The 26224-nt window shown below is 43.9% G+C and overlaps 1 protein-coding gene across 2 annotated transcripts in view; it reads right to left on the bottom strand.

Annotated features, from left to right (window-relative positions):
- Window positions 1-26224, bottom strand: part of pawr (PRKC, apoptosis, WT1, regulator) — a 156618-nt gene that overhangs the window by 16202 nt on the left and 114192 nt on the right. For both annotated transcript variants that reach the window (XM_068050107.1, XM_068050106.1), the window contains exons 4-5: window positions 7548-7579; window positions 13-163 (exon numbers count right to left, since the gene is read on the bottom strand). In XM_068050107.1, the coding sequence (XP_067906208.1) occupies window positions 13-163; window positions 7548-7579 (183 nt within the window). The remainder of the gene's footprint in view (window positions 1-12; window positions 164-7547; window positions 7580-26224) is intronic.

The raw sequence follows: 26224 nt of genomic DNA on the forward strand, positions 1-26224 counted from the left end.
ACCACCATGTACCTTTTCAAATTCTTCCAATTTCTTCTCTAATGTACTGCTCAAAGTGGAACTTGAAGTGTTTCCATAGCGATTGTAACCGGGTCTCTCTGCTCGACCAGAATATCGGCTGCTGCTTGAATACACTGCGATATCTTCTTCAGGAGCGTTCGTGCTGTGGGTGGACAAGTGAAGACTTCAAACTTTAACCGGAAGTAAACTGCAGCAGAATAAAGATGCTTTGGGCGCTATACAATATTACAAATTAATGTGCATTACTGAATGAAAGCAGCTTCAGAATGGTATCCTGAGGGAGAGGTCAGTCAATGCACCAAGGTGTGTAAATATCTGCCTTCACTGCTGTGTTGGCCGAAGCTCAGTGGGTAGCACTCTTGCCCCCGATTCAGAAAACTGTGGATTCAAGTCCCACTCCAGAGACTTGAGCACAAAATCCAGGCCGACACTCCCAGTGCAGTACTGAGGGAGTGCTGCACTGTCAGAGGGGCTGTCTTTCTTAATCAGACATTAAACTGAGGCCCTATCTGCTCTCTCAGGTGGATGTTACAGATCCCCTGGAACTATATCGAAGAGGAGCACTGAGGAAGTGTTTGTTTATTCCTCAACCAACATCACTCAAAAAGAGTCTGGTCATTCGCAGCTTGGCATCTGGGAGAGCTTCCTGTGAGCAAACTGGTTATTGTGTTTCCTAAATTGCAACAGTGACTACACTGCAAAACAACTTCATTCACTGTAAAGCATTTTGGAACATCCTATGATAGTAGAAATGCTAGCCTTTCATTCTTTTTTTCAACAGCTGAGGATGGAAAGAGCAGATACACTGTGAAAGGAGGCAAATCTACGTTAAAATATATACATTTGCCTGTTAGTAAAATTAGAAATAAAATGCTAGATCTGGAGGATGTTCTCGTAGCTATGACATGGTAGGAATATCAGAAACTTGGCTTATCTCAGAGGATTGGAATGAAAATGTATTCAGGGTGTGATGAAGTGTACATCCCAGCTGTCGTACTGAAGACTTGTGCTCCAGAACTAGCCACGGCCCTAGCCAAGCTGTTCCTGTACATCAACAACACTGGCACCTACCCCACAATGTGGAAAATTGCCCAGGTATGTCCTGTCCATAAAAAGCAGGACAAATCCAATCCAGTCTTTTACCGCCCCATCAGTCCACTCTTGATCGCCAGCAAAGTAATGGAAGGTGCTATTGACAGTGCTAACCAAGTGGCACTTACACAGCAATAACCTGCTCAGTGATACCCAGTTTGGGTTCCGCCAGAGCCACTCAGCTCCTGACCTCATTACAGCCTTGGTTCAAACATAGACAAAAGAGCTCAACTCAAGAGGTGAGGTGAGAGTGACTGCCCTCGACATCAAGGCAGCATTTGACCGAGTATGGCATCAAGGAGCCCTAACAAAACTGGAGTCAATGGGAATCGGGGGGAAAAATTCTCTGTTGGTTGGAGTCATACATGGCACAAAGGAAGATGGTTGTGATTGTTGGAGGTCAATCATCTCAGTTCCAGGACATCACTGCAAGAGTTCCTCAGGGTAGTGTCCTAGGCCCAACCATCTTCAGCTACGTCATCAATGACCTTCCTTCAATCATAAAGTCAAATGTGGGGATGTTTGCTGATGATTGCACAATGTTCAGCACCAATCGTGACTCCTCAGATACTGAACAAGTCTGTGTCCATATGCAGCAAGTCCTGGACAATATTCAGGCTTGGGCTGATAAGTGGCAAGTAACATTCGCGCCACACAAGTAGCAGGCAATGACCATCTCAAACAAGAGAGAATCTAACCATCTCCCCTTGATATTCAACGGCATTACCATCGCTGAATCTCCCACTATCAACATCCTGGGGGTTACCATTGACCAGAAACTGAACTGGAGTAGCCATATAAATACCGTGACTATAAGCGCAGGTCAGAGGCTGGGAATTCTGCGGCGAGTAACTCACTTCCTGTCTCCCCAAAGCCTGTCCACCATCTACAAGGCAAATATGAACAAGGAGCAGGAGTAGGCTATTCGGCCTTTCAAGCCTGCTCCTCCATTTCATAAGATCATGGCTGACCTGTTTGTGGACACAACTCCACTTTCTTGCCCACCCCTGATACCCTTTCACTCTCTTGTTTGGCAAACATCTGTCTACTTCTGCCTTAAAAACATTCAATGATCTGGCCTCCATCGCTCTCCAGGGAAGAGTGTTCCACAGACTCACTACCCTCAGAGAAAACATTTCTCCTCATCTCTGTCTTAAATGGGAATCAGGGGGAAAAATTCTCTGCTGGTTGGAGTCATACATGGCACAAAGGAAGATGGTTGTGATTGTTGGAGGTCAATCATCTCAGTTCCAGGACATCACTGCAGGAGTTCCTCAGGGTAGTGTCCTAGGCCCAACCCATTATTTTTAAACTGTGCCCCCTAGTTTTAGTCTCTCCCACAGGGGAAACATCCTTTCAACATCCACCCTGTCAAGTCCCCTCAGGATTTTATATGTTTCAATAAAATCACCTCTCATCTTTCTAAACTCCAATGAATACAGAGCCAACCTGTCCAACCTTTCCTCATAAGATAACCTTTTCATTCCAGGAATCAGTCAGGAGTGTGATGGAATACTCTCCACTTGCCTGGATGGGTGCAGCTCCAACAACACTCAAGAAGCTCGACACCATCCAGGACAAAGCAGCCCACTTGATGGCTACCCTATTCACCACCTTAAACATTCTCTCCCTCCACCACCGACGCACAGTGGCAGCAGTGTGTACCATCTACAAGATGCACTGCAGCAACTCACCAAGGCTCCTTCAACAGCACCTTCCAAACCTGTGACCTCTACCACCTGGAAAGACAAGGGCAGCAGATTCCTGGTAACAACCTCCACCTGCAAGTTCCCCTCCAAGTCACACACCATCCTGACCTGGAACTATATCACCGTTCCTTCACTGTCGCTGGGTCAAAATCCTGGAACTCCCTTCCTAACAGCACTGTGGGTGTACCTACACCAGATAGACTGCAGCGGTTCAAGAAGGCAGCTCACCACCACCTTCCCAAGGGCAATTAGGGATGGGCAATAAATGCTGGCCTTGCCAGCGACGCCCACATCCCATGAAGGAATGAAAAAAAATCCACTCCAGAAGATAGAGGCCACTAGGACCATGGGGATTGAGCTCCAAAATAACTGGTCATAGGTTGAGTGAAGCAAAATACTGCAGATGCTGGAAATCTGAAATAAAAACAGAAAATGCTGAAAATACTCAGTGGGTCTGGCAGCATTTATGGAGACACAGAGTTAATGGTTCCAGTCGATGCGTTCTGATGAAATATCATCAGCCTGAAACATTAACTCTCCACAGATGCTGCCTGACCTGCTGAGTATTTCCAGCATCTACAGTATTTTGCTTTTGTGTTGAAGTAGGTGTGTTTTGTTTGGTGAATCGAACGACAAAGATGTGCTTGTGCCTTCGGCTGACTAACAGAATTGGAATCAAGAACACAAAGGCATGATTTAAGGTCTCAGGATGCCCAGACAAGGGAAACCTGATTACAGGGGCTATAAAATATTCAGACAAGGAAGTGGTGCAGCCAAATACATCGGGACACCTGGAAGGTGAAAGAACTTAGAAAAATGCATCTCTAAACTTTTCCCATTTCTGATAAAAGACCTGAAACGTTAACTCTGCTTCTTTCTCCACAGATGCTGCCAGACCTGCTGAGTATTTCCAGCCAGTGATTAAGGTCTGGAATGCACTGTCTGAGTGTGGGGTGGAGGCAGGTTTAATTGAGGCATTCAAAAGGGAGTCAGTTGTTATCTGAAAAGGAAGAATGTGCAGGGTTATGGGGAGAAGGCGGGGGAGGGGCATTAAGTGAATTGCTTTTTTGGAAAGCCGGTGCGGACACGATGGGCTGAATGGCCTCCTTCTGTGCTGCAATAATTCTGTGATTCGGTTTTTATTACGTAACAAACCACATCAGTAACATGAATGTGAGCTAACAACAAGGGAATGCTTCTAGACCTCCAAGGCAGAATAAGGAGCAAGGAAATTTCACTAATCTTCTCTCTTTAAAGAACAGAAAAGTTACTTCAATGGGCAAAGTCAAACAATCTAATGTTAAGTGGGAAAACCCCAAGTTGTCTCCAGGCTCTGCTGTTAATGTAATACATGACTGATTCGTGACTCAGTGCTTGACAGAAATCACAAGAGGTTGCAGTCAGCTCTACCTGCTAGTCATAAATAACACAAAGTACAAAAAATGCAAGTCATGCCACCCGTTAGGGAACACTGAACACAAAGTAATTAAGATTAACATGATTTACCACATTTGGAGTGCTGTGTACAGTTTTGGTCACGATATTATAAAAAGGACAGAGACAGTGGAGATATGTGGAGGTATATATAGGAGCCAAGATAGAGTGGATAGGAAGGACCTATTTCCCTTAGCAGAAAGGTCAATAATCAGGAGGCACAGATTTAAAGTAATTGGCAGAAGGATTAGAGGGGAGTTGAGGAGAAGCTTTTCGCCTAGAGGGTGGTGGGGATCTGGAACACCCTGCTTGAAAGGGAGGTTGAGGCAAAAACCCTCAGCTCATACCTCTTGAACCTTGGACAAAACCTTGCCATTCTGGTATTTGACCATCCACACAGGCAGAGAGTTCCAGACCCTCACCATCCTCTGGATGAAAAACTTTCCCCTCAAATCCCCTCTAAATTGCCTACTTTTTTTTATTCATTTCATGGGATGTGGGCATCACTGGCCAGGCCAGCATTTGTTGCCCATCCCTAATTGCCCTTGAGAAGGCGGTGGTGAGCTGCCTTCCTGAACTGCTGCAGTCCATCTCGTGTGGGTAAACCCACAGTACTATTAGGGCGAGGGGTTCCAGGATTTTGACCCAGCGACTGTGAAGGAACGGTGATATAGTTCCAAGTCAGGATGGTGTATGGCTTGGAGGGAAACTTGCAGGTGGTAGTGTTTCCACGGCATCTGCTGCCCTTGTCCTTCTTGGTGGAAGAGGTCACAGGTTTGGAAGGTGCTGTCGAAGGAGGCATGGTGAGTCGCAGATGGTAAATGTTTACGGTGGTGGATGGGGTGTCAATCAAGTGGGCTGCTTTGTCCTGGATGGTGTCGAGCTTTCTGAGTGTTGTTGGAGCTGCACCCATCCAGGCAAGTGGAGAGTATTCCATCACACTCCTGACTTGTGCCTTGTAGATGTTAGACAGGTAGTGGGAGACAGTGGATGAGATATTCGCCACAGATTTCCCAGCCTCTGACCTGCTCTTATAGCAACAGTACTTATGTGGCTACTCCAGTTCAATTTCTAGTCAATGGTAACTCCCAGGATATTGATACTTGGGGATTCAGTGATGGTAGTGCCACTGAATGTCAAGGAGAGATGGTTAGATTCTCTCTTGTTGGAGATGGTGTTATGAAAGTGCTTTTTATTTTAAAATATTACTTTGAGGACTCGTATTTTAGAATCATGGACATTGGTTCATTTGGAAAACTGAAAATGATTCCACGGATGTGTTTTTTTTTCACAAGGGTCACTGGGATGTCTTGTTTGAAAACAAACCTTTACTGGATGTCACATGCATTAAGCTCAATAAGCAACAGAAACCTTGGTGACTTGGGGGAGATGTTTACGGAGAAGTGACATGTCAAGATTTATGGTAGTCAGGAGGTTTCGCTTTTGGGATATTGTTTCGGTTCAGATGGGATGTGGACGATTTTGAAGCCTGCTGAAAAGAAACACGCAGCTCCTCTTTCTCTACTTCTTTGAAAAAAACCCTGTGAATCCACTGCGTGAGAGCTAAAACCCCTGGTGCTGCATTTCTCCTGAGAAGCTCCTAGAAAGCTGCCAGATTAACTCTTGACGCCACCTGAAAAGAACTGCTCCAAAAAGATCCCAGTGACCGTTCTATGTGTAATTGGATGGCAAACTGTATACCATTTTTGGGACACGACATATCTCATCCATTTTCTTCAAGGATTAACAAGTATTTGCCAAAGTATTCTTTTTTGTCTTTGTTTTGTAAAACGCCTCTGCAGAGAATTTTTTTCTTTTTAACCAGAGTGTGTTATGTGTGTGTGTGTTGGGTATTTAAAAAGGGAACTTTCATATTTCAATCTGTCTGCTAATGTTTTGCATCTTTACTGGATAAGTCTTATTTGATAATAAACTGATAATTTTGTTATTTATTCAAGAAACCTGGTTAGTGTATTTTAGTCTGGGATGAAGAGTATATGATTAACCATATCGGTAACTGGGTAAATATTTAAATATATGTTGTGACCTGTGGAGATATGGAACTAGAGAAAGACGGTGCACTCCTCCCACCTCCAACATAACAATGGTCATTGCCTGGCATTTGTGTGGCATGAATGCTACTTGCCACTTATCAGCCCAAGCCTGAGTATGGTCTAGCAGGGGTAACTCCCCTGCTCTTCTTCAAACAGTGTCACGGGATCTTTTGCGTCCACCTGAGAAGGCAGGAGGGGACTCGGTTTAACATCTCATCTAAAAGGTGGCACCTCCGGCAGTGTAGCACCCCCTCAGTACTGCACTGGGAGTATCAGACTGGATTATGTGCTTAAGTCTCTGGGGTGGAATTTGAAACCACAATCTTCTGACTCAGAGGGAAAAGAGTGCGACCCACTGAGCCATAGTTTAGTTTTGTTTTTTTAGTTTAGTTTAGAGATACAGCACTGAAACAGGCCCTTCGGCCCACCGAGTCTGTGCCAATCATCAACCACTCATTTATACTAATCCTACACTAATCCCATATTCCTACCACATCCACACCTGTCCCTATATTTTCCCTATCACCTACCTATACTAGGGGCAATTTATAATGGCCAATTTACCTATCAACCTGCAAGTCTTTTGGCATGTCGGAGGAAACCGGAGCACCCGGAGGAAACCCACGCAGACACAGGGAGAACTTGCAAACTCCACACAGGCAGTACCCAGAATTGAACCCGGGTCAACTGAACTGTGCCAACTGAAATCAACTAACTTTGCACCAGCCGGATTAGCCTGGGATCTTTTTGGTCTGGAAATTTGGGAAGTCAATTATTATATATTATTATATTATATGTTTATGTTATATTAAATCATATTTATATTATATATAACCCAGTACGTGGGGTTGGTATTTTTCTGTTTGTTTACAGCTATTTTTGTCCCTGGTTGAACAACTCAATGTAAAGGGTAAGCAGGAGAGTGAACCTGACAACACCAGTGAGCATATGGTGAAGTACAATCCAAAGGAGATCCCTCGCCAACTCTCCCTCCTTATAACCAGCCAGGAGTGACCTCAATTCAATATAGTATTGCAGCTAATGATCTGTCAAAACTAGCAGTGGGACTTGTTTGGAAGGAGCAGCAAAAGAAACAATAGCAAGAGTCTCATTGGAGGTTGGGTTTGATCTTGGATCCACTCAGTCGAGCACTGGCTGCCAGGTAAAATTGTAGGTGCAATGTATTAAGGTGCAAGGGTTAATATAAAACTGGCACTTTATGAAAAGTTTTCTTTACCTTTTCCATCGGCTTGTAGTTCGAGGAGTTTCCTGGAAAAGAAAACAAAAAAACTTTTACTGAATAATATTTCAGATTTATTTCAAACACTTGAACTTTGCTAAGGCTGGGGTTAAGAGTCATTGAGGCAGCAGAGTAGAGGAGTTTATGCTGGAGGTCAGTGTGTTATTGCTGATCTGAAACTGCCTGACCATAAACAGCAGCATTTAACATCCTTCAATTTGACACACACAAAAACTGATTAAAACAAAATGGGGACAAATAGGCTTAAGTGAATTAAAAGAGTAGCACCCGATCACACCACCCAGAAACATTATCTACTGCTTTAACAACTTGCATTTATATAGCACCTTTAATGTTCCAAGGCGCTTCACAGAAGCATTATCAAACCAAATGTGCCGCTGAGCCACATAAGGTGATATTAGGGCAGGTGACCAAAAGCTTAGTCAGAGGTAGGTTTTAAGGACTGTCTTAATGGAGGAGAGAGAGGTGAGGAGGCAGAGAGGTTTGGAAGGGAATTACAGAATTTAGGACCTACGCAGCAGAAGGCATGGCCCCAAAGGTGGAACAAATAATATTGAAAGAAAAAAGGAAAGATTTGCTGTTCTTTAGCACTTTTCATAACCTCATGACATCTTGAAGTGCTTTAATAGCCAATGAAGTATTGTCACTTTTGTAATGTAGGAAATGTGGCAGCCAATTTGCACACAGTAAGCTCCCACAAACAGCAAAGTGATAATGACCACATCATCAGTTTTGTGATGTTGATTGATAGATAAATATTATCCAGGAGAAACAGGGATAACTCCCATCACTTCTTTAATGTAGCACCATGGGATCTTTTATAACCACCTGAGAGGGCAGACGAGGCTTTGGTTTAACATCTCATCCGAAAGAGGGCAACTCCAACAGTGCAGCACTCCCTCAGTATTGTACTGTACTGGAGTGTGAGCCTTGACTTTTGTGCTCCAGTCCTGCAGTGAGACTGGAACCTGGAACCTTGCATCTCAGAGGCAATAGTGCTACCAACGGAGCCATGGCTAAGAGAACTGGAGGAGCACAGAGATCTTGCAGGATTAGGGGCTGGAGGAAGTCACAGAGATAGGGAGGGGCGAGACCATGGATGGACTAATACGGCCCCATTAAGAAGGAATGTTATTCAGAAAACCCGGATTGGAGCTTGAAGCCACAATGCTTGGACGGAGAGAATTCTCCCCATGGAGAGATGTTCTCACTGACACTGGACTGGATTTAACTTTAGAAATCAATTGTGTAACTATTTAATTTCAGCAATCATTTTTACAGTCAAACCCTACACTCATTGTTGGTCCATATGTTTCTCATTAGGAAATTTATGGATTTGAACTTTAACTAAGACCAGGGGACACTTTTTTTGAAGGCCGTGTTTGATGACAATGCAGCCACTGGGTGGCGCAGTACTGGCACGCGCGCAAATGCAGCCTCATCCACTGAAATGTCATTGTCTGCAATGTCTCTGGAGCTGCCAGAAATAAAGATGGCGCTGCTCAATTTGGCACAAAAAATGAATAGAACCCAAAACCCTTGCCCCTCAATGGCCGCAATTGCCACCTCCACATCCTCCCCAACAGTACCCTGCTCCCTCTCACCATAGTCACCTCAATCGCCACATTCAGTTTCCCGCTCACTCTTGCGATTGCTGCTTCTCTCCCACTCAGCACTCCATCCTGCCACTTGCTCCCCGCCCAGAGAAGCGGCAGGGGTGGGAGAGCGAGCGGGTTGTGAACGGTGGGGTGGGGGGTAGCATTGAGGCAGGAAGCGAGCGGCGAGGTGGGAAGCGAGCAGCGGGATGGAGCGGCGAACAGGCGGCTGTGGGAGGGAGCAGGGAAGAGAAGCGGCGACTGAGGCAGCAATCGCACGAGTGAGTGGAGTACTGATGGAGGTGGATGAAGGCGATCGCAACCATTGAGGATTGAGGTAACACTCAGATATCATTACATGGTGACGTCGCTGTGCACGTGCGCTGGCTCATTCTGGCAAGTTGGCCAACGTTCGGACACACTGATGACGTTGGCAATCACTCTGCGCATTGTCAGGAGACACTATGTTTTTTGAAAGGTTTTTAATATCAGATTGGAATGAAAACACAGGAACAAGAGTAGGCCATTCAGCCCCTCGGGCCTGTGCCAACATTCAATGAGTCATGGTTGAACTGCCATCCACCCTCTTCGCTTTCATAACCCTTAAAACCTTATCTGACAAAAATCTATCACTCTCAGTTTTGAAATTTTTAATTCACACCCTAGTCTCAACAGGTTAGGCCCATATTTCCTAAATTACAACTGTGGCTACACTTCATGTGCTTCATTGGCTGTAAAGTGCTTTGAGACATCTGGTGGTTGGGAAAGGTGCTATATAAATGCAAGTCTTTTTTTTCCATATAAAACTTCTTTCACAAGCAAAACTCCTCACCATCACAGATGTGTAACATGATTTTCAATCACAGATCCATTCAAATTTAATGCTAAGGTAATGCATTAGGCTTTGATGATACTTGCTACAGTATAGGAAAGGGGTAGAGTGCCTACCAAACACCAACATGATAGTTCTACCATTTCTTGCTACTTGCCAGAAAGAGGGATGGAAAGATGGTATTGTGTATGAATCATCGAAGAGTTACAGAACAGTTAGAGTACAGAAGGAAGCCATTCAGCCCATTGAACCTGTTCCAGCTCTCGGCACTCCCACTCCCCCGCAATTTCCCTATAACCCTGCAACTTTATTCCCTTCAGGTGATTATCCACAATTAGAACCATAGAAAACTTACAGCAAAGAAAGAGGCCATTCAGCCCATTGTGTCTGCGCCGGCTGAAAAAACTAGCTGCCCAATCTAATCCCACCTTCCAGCACCTGGTCTGTAGCCTTGCAGGTTACAGCACTTCAGGTGCATGTCCAGGTACCTTGTAAATGAATTGAGGGTTTCTGTCTCCACCACTGTTCCTGGCAGTGAATTCCAGACACCCACCACCCTCTGGGTGAAAATGTTTTTCCTCATGTTCCCTCTAATCCTTCTACCAATCACCTTAAATCTGTGCCCCCTAGTAATTGACCTCTCCGCTAGGGGAAACAGGTCCTTCCTGTCTACTCTATCCAGGCCCCTCATAATTTTGTACACCTCAATTAAGTCACCCCTTAGCCTCCTCTCTTCTAAGGAAAACAACCCTAATCTATCCAATCTTTCCTCATAGCTGCAACTTTCAAGTCCTGACAACATTCTTCAAATCTCCTCTGTACTCTCTCCAGAACAATTATGTCCTTCCTGTAATGTGGTGACTAGAACTGTACACAATACTCCAGCTGTGGCCTAACCAGCATTTTATACAGTTCCAGCATCACATCCCTGCTATACCTCAGCCAATAAAGGAAAGCATTCCATATGTCTTCTTCACTCTAGCTACCTGTCCAGCCACCTCAGGCACCTGTGGACAAGCCCGCCAAGGTCTCTCACTTCTTCTACCCCTCTCAATATCCTCCCATTTATTGTGTATTCCCTCGCTTTATTTGCCCTCCCCAAATGCATTATCTCACACTTCTCTGGATTGAATTCCATTTGCCACTTTTCCGCCCACTCAACCAAACCATTGATATCATTCTGGAGTCTACAGTTATCCTCTTCACTATCAACTACACGGCCAATTTTTGTGTCATCTACAAATTTCTCAAGCATGCCTCCCACATTTAAGTCCAAATCATTAATATATACCACAAACAGCAAGGGACCTAACACTGAGCCCTGTGGAACGCCACTAGAAACAGCTTTCCATTCACAAAATCATCCGTTGCCCTTTGTTTCCTGTCCCTGAGCCAATTCTGGATCCAACCTGCCACATTCCCCTGTATCCCATGGGCTTTCATTTTACTGACCAGTCTGCCATGTAGGACCTTGTCAAATGCCTTACTAAAATCCATGTAGACCACATCCACTGCACTACCCTCATCAATCCTTCTTGTTACTTCCTCAAAAAACCGAATTAAGTTAGTAAGACATGACTTTCCCTTAACAAATCCATGCTGACTATCCCTGATTAATCTTGTGTTTTTCGAAGTGGCAGTTTATCCTATCTCTCAGAATTGATTCTAATAATTTGCCCACCACTGATACATATACAACTGAACCCGCCTCCACCATACTCTCAGGTAGTGCATTCCAGATTCTAACCACTCACTGAATAAAAAAGTATGTCCCCATGTTGCCTTTTGCCAATCATTTTAAATTTTTGTCCTCTGGTTCTCAACCCTTCCACCAATGGGAACAGTTTCTTTAACTACTCTGTGCAGACCCCTGATGATTTTGAACATCTTTATCAGATCGCCTCTCAATCTTCTATTGTCTGAAAACAACGCCAGCTTCTCCAATCTATCCATGAACCAGAAGTCCCCCATCCCCGCAATTATTCTTGTAAATCTCTTCTGCACCATCTCCAATGCCTTCACATCCTTCCTAAAGTGTGGTGCCCAAAATTGGACACAATATTCCAGTTGAGGCCAAACCAGTGTTTTATAAAGGTTCATCATAATTTCCTTGCTTTTGTACTCTATGCCTCAATTTATAAACCCCAGGATCCAAATGTCTTCTTAACCACTGTCTCAACTCGCCTTGTCACCTTCAATGATTTTTGTACATATATCCCTCAGGTCTCTCTCTCCCTGCACCCACTTTGGAATGCACAATAGAGAATTGTAAGTAACTTATATAGAATGTACAGCACAGAAACAGGCCATTCGGCCCAACTAATCCATGTCTCTTCCCACTCCTCCTGGTCCAATCCTATCAATATAACCTTATAAGTTCTGGTATCATCCTTGTAAATTTGTTTTGCACCTTTTCCAGTCCAACTTGTAATTATACAGCATCTTCCACATCTTCAGGATTACATCAAGCCCATCGCAGTTACTCTTTGTTTCATAGGCAAATACAGCAGCCAGCCAATTTACGCACAAGCTCCCACAAACAGCAAATGAGATGCATGGCCAGGACACCAAGAGAACTATCCTGCTCTTAATGTTGCAAAAATTATTTTGCAAGCACCTCAACAGGCAATCGAGGCCTTACTTTAACATCTCATCCAAAAGATAACGAATAGCTATGGGGATGTGGAACTTAGAAAGCTCTGTCGAGGGTTAGATATGAGCTGCTGCAGGTATGACTGTCATGCGGGTAGCTTTATAATGGCACGCCACCTAGAAGCATTACAATGTGGCACATAGTATGTTGTAATATTTTACAGACAAACTTCACTACTTCTAATTTTACTTATTTACAATAAAACTTCAAATGTGCACCCTAAATTATGATGTTTTATTAGGCTGTATCAGGTTTTAAATTAAATTTAAAAATCCCCAATTGGAAGAGACTGTGAATGTCCTCAGCCGTGGTTCAATGAGTCATCAAGTCATGGGTTCAGGACCCACTCCAGGACTTGAGACTATTATCCACTTTGCTGCAGTTTTGTTCTCCTTAGCCAAGGTGGAAGGAGTGCAACAAAGGTTCAACAGATTGAATCCTGGGATGAGAGGGTTGTCTTATGTGGAGATATTGAGTAGTTTGGGCCTGTATTCACTGGAACGGAGAAAACAAATAAAAGTCTGAGGCACCTCAACCAGGTCAATGCTGAGAGGCTATTTCTCCTCGCTGAGGAATCTAAAACTAAAGGTCATAGTCTCAGGATAAAGAACCAGCTCTTTCAGACTGAGATAAGAATGTTCAGTCACTGAGTATATTCAAAGCTGAGATCGAGAGATTTTTGGGCATTAAAGGGAATTGAGGAAAAATGGGGATCAGGCAGGAAAGTGGAGTTGTGGCAGAAGATCAGCCATGATCGTATTAAATGGCGGAGCAGGCTCGAGGGGCTGAATGGCCTACTCCTTTCCTCTTTCTTATATTATAATATTTAGACATATACATCAGATTTGACAATCCAGTGGTTATCTCAATAAACAACGGGCTGGATTTTAACCAGCCCTCGATGTCGTGATTCATGGCTGAGGTGGGGTGGTGGGCCTGAAGATGGCTCTGGATGAGGCTCGCCACGGACCTCGGCGCCGACAGGGCCTGGCCCATTACCTCTGGTGACGGCGAGGCCCCGTGGCAGCCCTCTTCCCCCCACCCCCCCCCTGCTGGGAGCCACAGCGTCACACTGGTGGAGAGGGGAAAGGAGATAAGTTTGTCAGTGCGGGGGGGGGGGGGGGGGGGGGCAGGGAGAAGCGGGGTCAAATACACTAAATGGGTGTAGGGGCTGGTGGGTAGTGTTGAAGCTTAAACTTTGTGCAGTTTGGGGCGAGGGGGAGGTCAGATGCAAAAGGTAAGTGCTTTGGCGGGGGTGGGTGCAAATAGGTATTGTGATTGTTTTTGGGGGCGGGGTGGCAAAGGGGCAAAAGAAATTAATTTAATTTTGGGGGATTTAAATATGCTGGTGGGGGGGGGGGGGCGCTGCCCTTTAAAAATGGCGCACAGACAGCTGATGCCATTGCCAGAGATGGACAACCCATCCCCCTCCACGTGATTGGGGAAGTGGGGGAGGGCAGCGGGCTGCCTCCGCTCTTCAAATCAGCTGCCGCGCTTTAGATCTCGGCGGCTCTTTGGCGTGTGGCCTGCGATTTCTTTGAGCTCTCTTAAAATCCAGTCCAACCAGTGCCATCATGTTCCTTGAGCACTTTTTTAAATCAAGGTGATGGAGTTAAAGGCAGTGAGAATCCAGGTCATTGTGAAGGCAAAGAAATTAAATCTGAAAGAATTTTAAAGCAATACATACAATTAACAGGCAACAAAGCAACACTCAGGATGTAACGTAATACACGAGTTTCAGAGGATATGGGAAACTAATCAACTTTCTCTCTCAGTTTACATGGACATATAAGTCTCTCAATTAGATTCCGGGCACTGTAATCACTCCCATTATCCATCACTCTGTGTACAATATAGACCGCATGGGATATGAATCTTTAATCTACTAAACAAAAACATCTGGAGAAAAGTCCATGATGCCAATAATATTTTACAATAAAAGGTCAGGATAGGTTCAACGTTGCCAAGAAAATTTCAATCAAGCTGCTCTCCAGAGTTGGAGAGAGGTTGTAAAGCTGATCAGTGCCTGCAGGAGTCTGAGGCACCTGGCACCATGTAAACAACCCGAGAAGGGTAAGGAGAGCAGCTGAACTCAGATTTTATTGGCAGCTTCGGGAAGGTTATTGCTTCAGAACAGTCAAAGCTGATAATCCTGATGTAGTGAAAGCTACTTCATGTGCAGGTAGAAGATGATTCAGCATCATGTTTTGAGAGGGAGGGGGGCGCCAAGAGAGGGTGGGAGAGAGAGGGTGTGGCAGGAGGAGGGGGAGGGAAGGAGGGCAGGAGGGGAGGGACAGAGCGAGGCGGGGAGGAGAGGGGAGAGTGTGCAGGGTAGGGAGAGGATTGAAGCGGAGCAATGCCAGGGGCAGCGGGGAGAAGGGGGTCAGCCAGAGGGTGGGAGAGAGTCAGGCAGGGCAGTCGGGTGAGAGTGTGACAAGGGAGAGATACTGGGCAGGAGACTGGTGAAGTGGGGGTTGGGGGGGGGAGGGAGAGAAGAGGGAGCGTAGGGTGAGGAAGCCCAAGGAGGTAGAGAAAGTGGGTGTGGCGGGGTGGGGGGGGGGAGGGTGAGCGAGCAGGGCAGGAGGTCAAGAGAGAGGGCACAGGGCGGGGCGGGGGGTAGGGGAGAGAGTGTGGAGTTGGGAGAGGGGGAGAAAGAGCAGGCAGTGAGATTCATTTTGGATTGTTTTAGCAAAGAGCAGATATGCTATGAGCTGAACAGGTTCCTTTAGTCTCTATAAATCTCTAAATTAATGTAATCATGTGATTATTCACTTAAACAAGATAAACCAGATTATCTCTTGAAAGGTAAAGACAGACAGATGCAGGGGGGATGTGAGGAAGAATTATTTTATGCAGCGAGTGGTAATTGTCTCAAGGGCCATTAAGGATGTGCAATAAAGGCTGGCCTAGCCAGCAACGCCCACATCCCACAAACAAATAAAACAAATACCAGGAACTCGCTACCCACAAGGATGGTGGAAGTGGAGACAATCAATGACTTTAAAAGGAAGTTGGATGGCCACTTGAAGGAAATAAACTTGCAGGGTTACGGGAATCAAGCGGGGGAGTGGGACTGACTGGATAGCTCCGTGGAGAGCCAGCATGGGCTCGATGGGTCAAATGGCCTCCTTCTATGCCACAGATGACTCAATGACTATGACTTGCATTTATATAATGTCTTTCACATCCTCAGGATATCTGAAAGAGTTTTACAGTCAATTAAGTAATTTTTGAAATGTAGTGTAATGTAGAAAACATAACAGCCAATTTACGCACAGCAAGATCCTGCAAAAAGCAATGTGATAATGACCAGATAATCTGTCTCAGTGGTGTCGATTGAGGGATAAATATTGGCCAGGACACAAGGGAGAACTCTCCTGTTCTTCTTCGAAATGTCATAGAGTCAGAGTTATACAGCACAGAAACAGGCCCTTCGGCCCATTGTGTCTGTGCTGGCCATCAAGCACCTATCTATTCTAATCCCATTTTCCAGCACTTGGCCCGTAGCCTTGTGTGCTATGGCATTTCAAGTGCTTATCTAAATACTTCTTAAATATTGTGAGGGTTCCTGCCTCTGCCACCCCTTCAGGCAGTGCGTTCCAGATTCCAACCACCCTCTGGGTGAAAACACTTTTTCCTCAAATCCCCTCTCAACCTCCTGCCCCTTACCTTAAATCTATGCCACTGATTATTGACACCTCCGCTAAGGGAAAAAGTTTCTTCCAATCTACCTTATCAATGCCCCTCATAATTTTGTATACCTCAATCATGTCCCCCCTCAGCCTTCTCTGCCCCAGCCTATCCAGTCTGTCTTCATAGCTGAAATGCTGCAGCCCAGGCAACATCCTTGTGAATCTCCTCTGCACCCTCTCCAGTGCAATCACATCCTTCCTATAGTGTAGTACCCAGAACTGTACACAGTACTCCAGCTGTGGCCTAACCAGCGTTTTATACAGCTCCATCATAACCTCCCTGCTCTCATATTCTATGCCTCGGCTAAAAAAGGCAAGTATTCCATATGCCTTCCTAACCACCTTATCTACTGTGCTGCAGCCTTCAGTGATCTATGGACAAGTACACCAAGGTCCCTCTGTACTTCCTAGGGTCCTACCATCCATTGTATATTCCCTTGCCTTGTTATTCCTCCCAAAATGCATCACCTCACACTTCTCAGGATTAAATTCCATTTGCCACTGCTCCGCCCATCTCACCAGCCCATCTATATCGTCCTGTAATCTAAGGCGTTCCTCCTCGTTATTTATGACACCACCAATTTTCGTGTCATCTGTGAACATACTGATCATACCTCCTATATTCACTTCTAAATCATTAATGTTTACCTCTAGTGGCCATGGGATCTTTTACATCCACTACAGCCTCGATTTAACTTCTCATCTGAAAGATGGGTCCTCCAATAGTGCAGCACTCCCTCAGTAAGTGGGGAACTGGCTTCATGTAGAGCTTGGGTTGCATGTGCATCACTTGACAAAATGCAACACGACTCCCAGCCTTCACAAGCACAATGGAGCTCCCAAAAAAAGGCTTCAGAAACTTACATTCAGTTTAATGTTACTGAATGGCTGAAACAAGTTAGTTAAGTGTCACAGCTGATGAACCATTCTTTAAAAGCTCACTTCATCAGTCTGTGATCAACAGGATCTCCATTTCCATGTGGGAGAGTCATAACAACCAAAGGGTGAAAGTAGGCAGCCCACAGAAGTTCTCATAACATTAGCCTGTATTGTGCCAAGTCCTGTTCACATATCACTGCACTGCGCTCACTGACCTAGACCGTCTCCCACTCCAACAATGTGTCCAATCTTAAAATTCACATCCTGCTTTCGAAATCCCTCCATGGTCTCACCCCTCCCTATCTCTGTAGCCTCCTCCAGCACTACCACCTTCTGAATTATTTGTGCTCCTCCCATTCTGGCCTCTTGCACATTAGAGTTCTATCGCTCCACCATTGGTGGCCGTGCCTTCAGCTGCCTAAGCCCAAAGCTCTGGAATTCCCTCCCTAAACCTTTCCAGCTATCTGTATCTTCCTTTACGATGCTAAATACTACCGCACCTGTCCTAGTATCTACTGTGTGGCTCGGTGTCACATTTAGTTTGATAACGCTCCTGTGAAATGCGTTGTTTGATTTTACAAGCTACTGCCTGTTACCAATAATCAGCTTCTTACGGGGATTAGAATGCAACACAACTGAAACAGCAGGAAACTGCTTTTAAAATCATGAGACACTGAAGTATTATAAAACGCACGTAGAAACAGCTAACAGGAAACCATTAATTTTCACATGCAATTAAACAGGAATCCCAGGTGTACAGAGATATCACCGAGAATCTCCACACGGAAAAAGAGACTACAACCAAAATCAGAGGAGGGGAAAAATTGAACTTTGTTCTATTTTTCAGTCAATTACTGGCTAGTGGTTTCAGGAGATAATCCTAGTAACTTACCCAACAGTAGGCACACACAATCAGCTTTCCCAACACCCTTAACATAAGAAATAAGCAACAGGAGCTAGAGCAAGCTTTTTGGCCATTTGAGCCTACTCTGCCATTCAAAAGGATCACATGATCTTCTAGCTCAACTCCACCTTCCCGCACTATCCCCATATCCCTCAATTCCCTTAGTATCCAAAAATCTATCACCATCTTTCTCAATTAGCACCTCTCAATTAACATCAAAACCAAACAGATTTTCCAATGATTTATCTGTTGCTTGTGGAATCTTGCTGTGTACAAAGTGGCTGCTGTGCTCCCCAACATAACACTGACTGCATCTCAAAAGTAATTAATTGATTGTAAAGTGCTTCGAGACATCCTGTGGATGTGTTAGGGTTCTATGTAGATGGAAATTCTTTCTTCCCTTGATTGAAAAAAAATCACAATTTATATGTTTTTAAATAGTGCACACTTCAGGCCCTTTCTCATGCTAAGCTTCCTATTACAATTAGCATAATTTGTCACTGTTCCTGGACATAAAATTCCAATTGGCACAAAATACACAGAAACATATAGCAACTTCATAGTGTCAGCTGTGGCTCAGCAGGTAGCTCTCTTGCCTTTGAATCAGAAGGTTGTGGGCTCAGATCTCACTTCAGAGACTGGCAGAACATCTAGGATAACCTCCAGTACGGTGCTGAAGGAGTGCTGCTTTGCTGGAGGTGCTGCCTTTTGGATGAGACTTGAAACTGAGTACCTTGCTCCAGTGGAGATAAAAGGTTTCCTGGCACTAATTGAAGAGGAGCAAGGAATTTTTCCAGTGTCCTGATCAATATTCCCCCCTCAAGCTCCTCCACCCACAGCAGTACATCTAGTCATTCATTCATTCAGTGGCTGTGGGCAAATTAGCTACAGTGCTTGCCTACATATTGTTACGACCGACCGACCGCTCCAGTCAAAGCCCCCAATCAAAATATATGATTCTGATTGTGGTGGGAGAAATACATTGCTAATTCAATCCTGTCGCTCCACAGATCATTTTTAAACTTTCCAAATTAAAGACCCAGCCAAATTGTACCATCTATTAACCCCTGAATGAGGCTAACCAAACCAGGTGTCTTTAAATCAACAAATTAACTGTTCAATTAGAGAAACTAAATTCCTACACACTATTAAGACATAAACAACATTTAAAATAGAAAAAATTAGAGTCCTTGCAAATTTACAGTCCAATTTTGCTTAAAGTCCTCACAGCCATCCGATGGGGGAAAAAAGGTTCTTCACCAGCTGTCTGTCGGAGTCTTCTGTTGGAACAGTCTGTTTGCACTGTAAGCCAGTTCAAAAATGAATTGTAACAAATGTATTTCTCGATGCTCAGTCCCAGTGGCTGTATCCAAGGCAACCAGAATGCACCTTCTGGGTAACTCCTGAGGCTTGCTTATTCTTAAAGCAGTACTGATCCTTTGTTGTCTTAAAGACACACCACATATTTCCCCCCAAAAAAAACTACAGGATCATAACAATAACAATAGTGACTGCACTTCAAAAGTAATTCATTGGTTGTGAAATGCTTTGGAATGTATGAGAACAGAATAAGCAGCTTTACAGATCCAAGTTCTTTCTTCCTGACTGTTCCCAGTGTGATGTTCACGTAAATTGCAGTGACTGAAACTACAAGAACTCAATCTGAAGAATTATAAAAATGGATTTTTCTTTTAAAAATGTGGACAATGTATTGAAAAATGGCCATCGAAGGTCAAAAGACCTGGCTTTGTATATTCAAACTGTCTACCGTCTGGTAGAAACAAAAGGATACATTCCAAGCTAAGAGGTGTCAATTGTACCCATCCTAAACATATCAAGAGACATTTTTGAATCAAATGGATTCTTCTGAAACCAAGAGGTTGTGAAGTAGCCACAGCCTGGGCCACTGTCGGTCACTACAGCGAGGAAAATCTCTGTCTCCCCACAGAGACTAAGGTATGAAGCCATTTTTGACCTTAAAAGTAGCTCCGTGAAGAGGGGAGAGACCCAGTAAGAAGCATCACCAAAGCTTGTCCAGCTGAGAGCTGGGAGAAAATCCAGAAAGGAAGGCACCCTGGCTCGAATTCTACCATTTCGACCTGTGCGGCACAGAATCAGAAGTGATCCCACCTTCAAACTGAACTTTCAACCAACAGAGAAATTTACAAACACCTCAGGCTAACAAAAGAGAACTTGACCTCGGAGAGAATTCAACAGGTTTATCATGAACCCCGAAACCCTACCTCACTTCAAGCCACTTACCCCTTTTCCCCTCGAAATGTCTCTTCTTGCGCGTGTGTGTGTGAGTGAATGCATGAGTGGGTGCAGTTGCGACAATTTCGGGATAAGGCATATTGCTCAATAAATAATTAATCTTTTGTTTTAAACCTGCAAGAAAACCTGTTGCTATCTGTTTATCTGACAAATAAGACACAAAGTGGTTAAACCCTAATGATAAAAACACTTGCTATGGTCAGGTGGAAGTTCAACAGGGGGAACCACCCATACCCCTCACCAGAGGAATATGCTCAATGTAATTGGATGAATTATTTGCTTGCATGAGTTGGATGTAAACACAAACCTCCCACCCGTTATTCAATATCTGTGCTAGGAATCAAACCCCGATCCCTGGATTTCATTAGGACAGGACGGGTCATTTTTCTTTCATCAGGGGCAGTGCTGGAAAATCGAATCTGACTGTCCAACAAACCTCTTTGACAAAGCTCCAAATCTCACAATGGAAAACGATGAACTCGGCAAAAATAAAAAATCCTTGACGCATTGCTAAAAAATTCTACTGCCCGTGCAGGAAACCTCTCGATTGCTTTTGTCATATTCTTTCAAATAAATCAAATTGAAATAAAGATGAATTTGCAGCTCCACTAAACACCTGGGGCTAGAGTTTCCACTTTGGGCATATTCAGGAATCCGGGTACAAATTGCGCTGGCTACCTTGGGTTTCCGCTCAAACTCATTTGCGTATCACCAAATGTAAAAATCTGCCATCAACCAATGGAAACTTACACTTTAAACAAAAATTTGGCTTTAAAAAAAAATAGTCCTTGCTATATTTAAAGCGTGGTAACCTGGTGCAGTTAAAATGGGTTTAAATCGTAAAAAATAGCCAATTTCAATCACAGTTCCAATCCATCACCTGCGAGTAACTGATTTCAAATCACAGAAAATGACTGAAAAAAATATACACCGCAGTTGCGAGTTAGCTGTAGACAGTTTCTTGCTAAATTAGAAAAAACACTCAAAATCTTTTGAACAGTTCTGATTAGTGTCCTTGCGCCCAAAAGAATTAGCATAATTTTAAGAGCCTCCTGAAAGATTCACAAACAAGCACTCAAGACAATCCGCAAGAATACCAATATAAGGGAAAACAACTTTATACTGTATGAGAAGAGAGTGCTAACTGGTTGGCAAGTAAACTTGATTGGCAGACTGTTTCCTCTTGTGGGGAAAGTGCGTAACGAGAGGCCAAAGATAGTCACCAAGAAATCCAATCGGGAATTCAGGAGAAACCTCTTTACCCAGAGAGTGGTGAGAATGTGGAACTCACTACCACAGGGAGTGGTTGAAGCGAATAGCATAGATACATTTAAGGAGAAGCTACACAAGCATATGAGGGCGAAGGGAACAGAATGTTACGATGATAGAGGTAGAAGAGTGAGAGGAGGCTCAAGTGAAGCATTAACACAAGCATGCACTGGTAGGGCCGAATGGCCTGTTTCTGTGCTGTATATTCTATGCAATTCTGTGCAACACAGCAGGTTGGAGATCATGGGAAGGATAAGCAGAGTGGCTCTTTTTCTTAGTACTAATGTAGTAAGTGGGTTTTAACAAAATTCTTATGGTTGGTGGAAACTAACATTTACTTTTCTCAGTGGAAAGAAAAGCTATTAAATACAGATGAGATACTGTAATGTTTTCCATTTGCTGCTGCTAAACACTTAATACAGAAATGTTTTCCAGATATTAATGCACTGTGTCATTTGGAGGTTATATAATGCAGAAATCAAGTCAGCTAACTTACAACATATGGTAACCAATAAGGGGAATCAGAGTTTTGACATGGATGAAAAGCACAATTTCAGCAGTCAGGAGCTGAGACAGCAGACAGGCGAAAACAAGGAGGACAAAACAAACTACAGAAATCAGGAGTAGGAAGGAGTGACAGTGCAGTTCTCGAGTTACAGATGAAAGGCAGAGAAAATGGGCACATCAACCAACAGAACAAAGATGGGTCGAATCAGCTGTTAGAAAGTGATCACTACTTTCTTTCTGAAATTCAACCAAAGATGTTCAGAGGCATCCAAATAAAGCTCCTTCCAAGTTCCAAATGTGAAGATCTGCTAAAATAAGCATCAACAAAAAGCAAAAGACAAACTTCCTGCTCTGAAGAGCATGGGTTATTGTTTGCACCAAGGTTATTTTTAAATTGAATTACTAAAATAAGTGCTCAAGAGTTTAAGGAACTGGTTTGGTCTTGGTTTCTGGAGATAAGTTACATCTGGATATTGTGCAACTCCCAACATAAATAAAACACAAGCTACATTTAGATAGGTACTTTACAGAGAGGGGTTGGGAGGGGATAAATAAGGGAACAGGCACTGAGCTAAGGTGGGAGGAGTCAGGAGGCACAACCAAAGCTATGGTCCAACACATGGGTTTTGCGAGGTCTCCGAAAGGTGGCAAAGATTTAGGGAAGGAACTCCATAGATTATTATTAATGTATTATTGCTGAAAATAGAGACATGTTGTCAAAGCTTTTTGTCTTGCACTCATCAAGACAATCCGCAAGAATACCAATATAAGGGAAAACAACTTTATACTGTATGAGAAGAGAGTGCTAACTGGTTGGCAAGTAAACTTGATTGGAAGAGGCGTTGCCATGGAGAATGCACCAGTTTACGGCGACTGACAGTTAACTGTCAAGATTTGTCTGAAATATTAAGCCAGGCAGCTTGACTCTGATTGGTCAAGGCATTACCCTAAGGAATGAACCAGCAAAAGACTGTCATTTATTTTGCTTGGCTGAAACAAGCGCAATGTTTGTACATGTTCTTTCTGTCTGCAAAGAACAGGGCCCTGTGTAGTAATATATGTAGCTTCCAGTACGTGCAAATGCGTCACACTACGAGCCCTACTGTCAAACTTAAATTGGTTGTCAGCGTAATTCTTAGCACACTGAAGATTATTTAGCAAATGTTGCCCAATCACAGAATCACATCTAATGTTGGACACTGCATTTTGAGTTTTGCAAGCATGGGCTGGTTGGGTACAGCCTGTACCTTGCCCATTGCGAACAGCGGAAGGGACACGTTGTTTGATACGATCTGCCAGTCTTTGGGACATATGGCCGATATATCTAGCAACATACTGGCACTGGAATTCATGTATCACATTACTCATTTGTGTGTTAGACAGGACTTCTTTTTGGCTTGACGGCAGCATCTTGTTAGTGGCGAACACCACACGTGAAACAGCTAGCTTCACCTGTTGCTCAAATTTTTGGGACAGACTTGGGATATGTTACTGAACTAGTAATCCAGAGGCCTGGGCTAATAATCCAGAGACACGAGTTCAAATTCCACCAGGGCAGTTGGGGGAATTTAAATTGAGTTAACTAAATAAAATCTGGAATAAAAAGCTAGTATCACTATTGTTGACCATGGGAATACTGGGTTGTTGTAAAAATCATCTGCTTCACTGATGCCCGAGGGAAGGAAATCTGCCGTCCTTACCTGATCTGGCCTACACACAACTCCAGTCCCACAGTAATGTGGGTGACCATTAACTGCCCTCTGAAATGGCCAAGCAAGCCGTGCAGTGTATTAAAACCACTACAAAACACTATAATTCACACAGACTGCAGCGGTTCAAGAAAGTGGCTCACCACCACCTTCTCAAGGGCAATTAGGGATGGGCAACAAATGCTGGCCTTGCCAGCGATGCCCACATCTCATGAATGAATAATTTAAAAAAAATCAAGTATGTGATCCACCCAGGGGAGGATGAGAAGACTGAGGGATGAACTGATGAAGATCTTTAAAATTATGAAGGAGGTCAATAAGGTAATTGTACAGAAGGTGTTTGCACTAGTGGGAGAGTCTAAAACTAGTGGCAATAAATATAAGACAGACACTAATAAATGCCGTAAGGAATTCAGGAGAAACTTCCTTACCCAGACTGTGGTGAGAATGTGGAACTTGCTACCACAGGCCGTGGTTAAGGTGAATAATGCAGATACATTTCAAGGGAGGTTAGATAAACACATGAGGATGAAAGGAGTAGAAAGTTATGCAGGTAGGCTGACCCGAAGAGGGGTTTAGAGGAAGGTCTTCTGGAACATAAAGACCAGCATGGACCAGATGGGCTGAATGGCCTGTTTCTGTGCTGTAAATTTTATGCAATAACCCCAGGAACAAGAATCTACCCCTAGGTCAGTGTTAGCAGTTGTTGCAACTGACCACATTTTAAGTGAACAGGTTTTTGATTATTTAAAATTAGTTCCAGTTATAATTGAAAATGCAAACGAGATACAGGTCAGAGAGAGGTTAAAATTCTATGTCAAAATTGGATCGATTTCCATTGCTAATTGAAGCTGTCTCATACAGCCTATTCATATCTGTTTGCAGGGTTTTGATAGAATAATGTATGAGAACATTTGATTTTTTAAATTTCTATTATTGGGCTCACCAAAGAATTATAGTATGTGATCCACTATTTCCTGCAAAACAACACCTTGCATTTATATAGCACCTTTAGCACAATTAAATATCGTAAGACTTGCGTTTTGTGGTATATATCAAAGATTTGGACTTGAATGTAGTGGTTATGATTATGAAGTTGCAGCTGATACAAAAATTGGCCGTGTGGTTGATAATGAAGAATAAAGCTATAGACTGTAGGAAGGTATCAATGGACCAGTCAGGTGGGCAGATCAGTGACAAATGGAGTTCAATCTGGAGAAGTGTGAGGTAGTGCATTTGGGGAAGGCTAACAAGGCAAGGGAATAGACAATAAATGGTAGGAAACTGAGAAGTGTGGAGGAACAGAGGGACCTTGGAGTGCATGTCCATAGATCCCTGAAGGTGGCTGGACAGGTAGATAAGGTGGTCAAGAAAGGATACTTGTCTTTATTTATGAGGATGTTGTCTGGACTAGAGAATTTTAGTTATGAGGAAAGAGTTGGTAGACTAGGGTTGTTTTCTTTGGATCACAGGAGGCCGAGGAGAGACCTAATTGAAATGTATAAAATTGAGGGATCTAGGCAGAGTGGCCAGGAAGACCCTATCCCCCTTGGTTGAGGGATCCATAACCAGGGGGCACTGATTTAGGGTAAGAGGTAGGAGGTTTAGAGGGAATTTTCTTTTACCCAGAGGGTGGTGGGGATCATTGACTGAAAGGGTAGTAGAGGCAGAAACCCTCATAATATTTAAAAAGTACTTGGATATGCACCTGAAATGCCGTAACCTACAAGGCTACGGACCAAGAGCTGGAAAGTGGGATTAGGTTGGATGGTTACTTGTTGATCAGCGTGGACACGATGGGCTGAATGGCCTCCCTCTGTGCTGTAAATTTCTATGATTCTAGAAGATGTTTGACAGGTCGGTAGTCAGACATAAAAATTACACTGAGTCACATAAGGAGATGTTAGGTCAGATGACCAGAAGCTTGGTCAAAGAGATAGGTTTTAAGGAGTGTCTTAAAGGAGGTGAAGAGGCGTACAAGTTTGGAGAGATATCAAGCTTAATGCCGAGATGGCTGAAGGCATGACCACAAATGTGGGATGAAGGAAGTAGGGAATGGACAAGAGTCTACAGATGGAGGACTGCAAAATTCTCAGAAGGTTGTAGGGCTGGGAAAGGTTGCAGAGATAGGGGGAGGCAAGGCCACGGAGAGATTTGAGAAAGAGGATGAGAACTTCATAATCAAGGCGTTAGTGGATTGGGAGCCAATGTAGGTCAGCGAGCACAGCAGGTGATGGGAGGACAGTGCGAGTTAGGATATGAGCAGCTACGTTTTGTATTACAAAGTGATTCCTGACAATGCAGCCGGCCACTGACATCATCAGGCTGCACCAAGGTGC

Source organism: Heterodontus francisci, chromosome 18 (assembly GCF_036365525.1).
Source record: "Heterodontus francisci isolate sHetFra1 chromosome 18, sHetFra1.hap1, whole genome shotgun sequence".
In the NCBI taxonomy this organism is placed as follows: Eukaryota; Metazoa; Chordata; class Chondrichthyes; order Heterodontiformes; family Heterodontidae; genus Heterodontus; species Heterodontus francisci.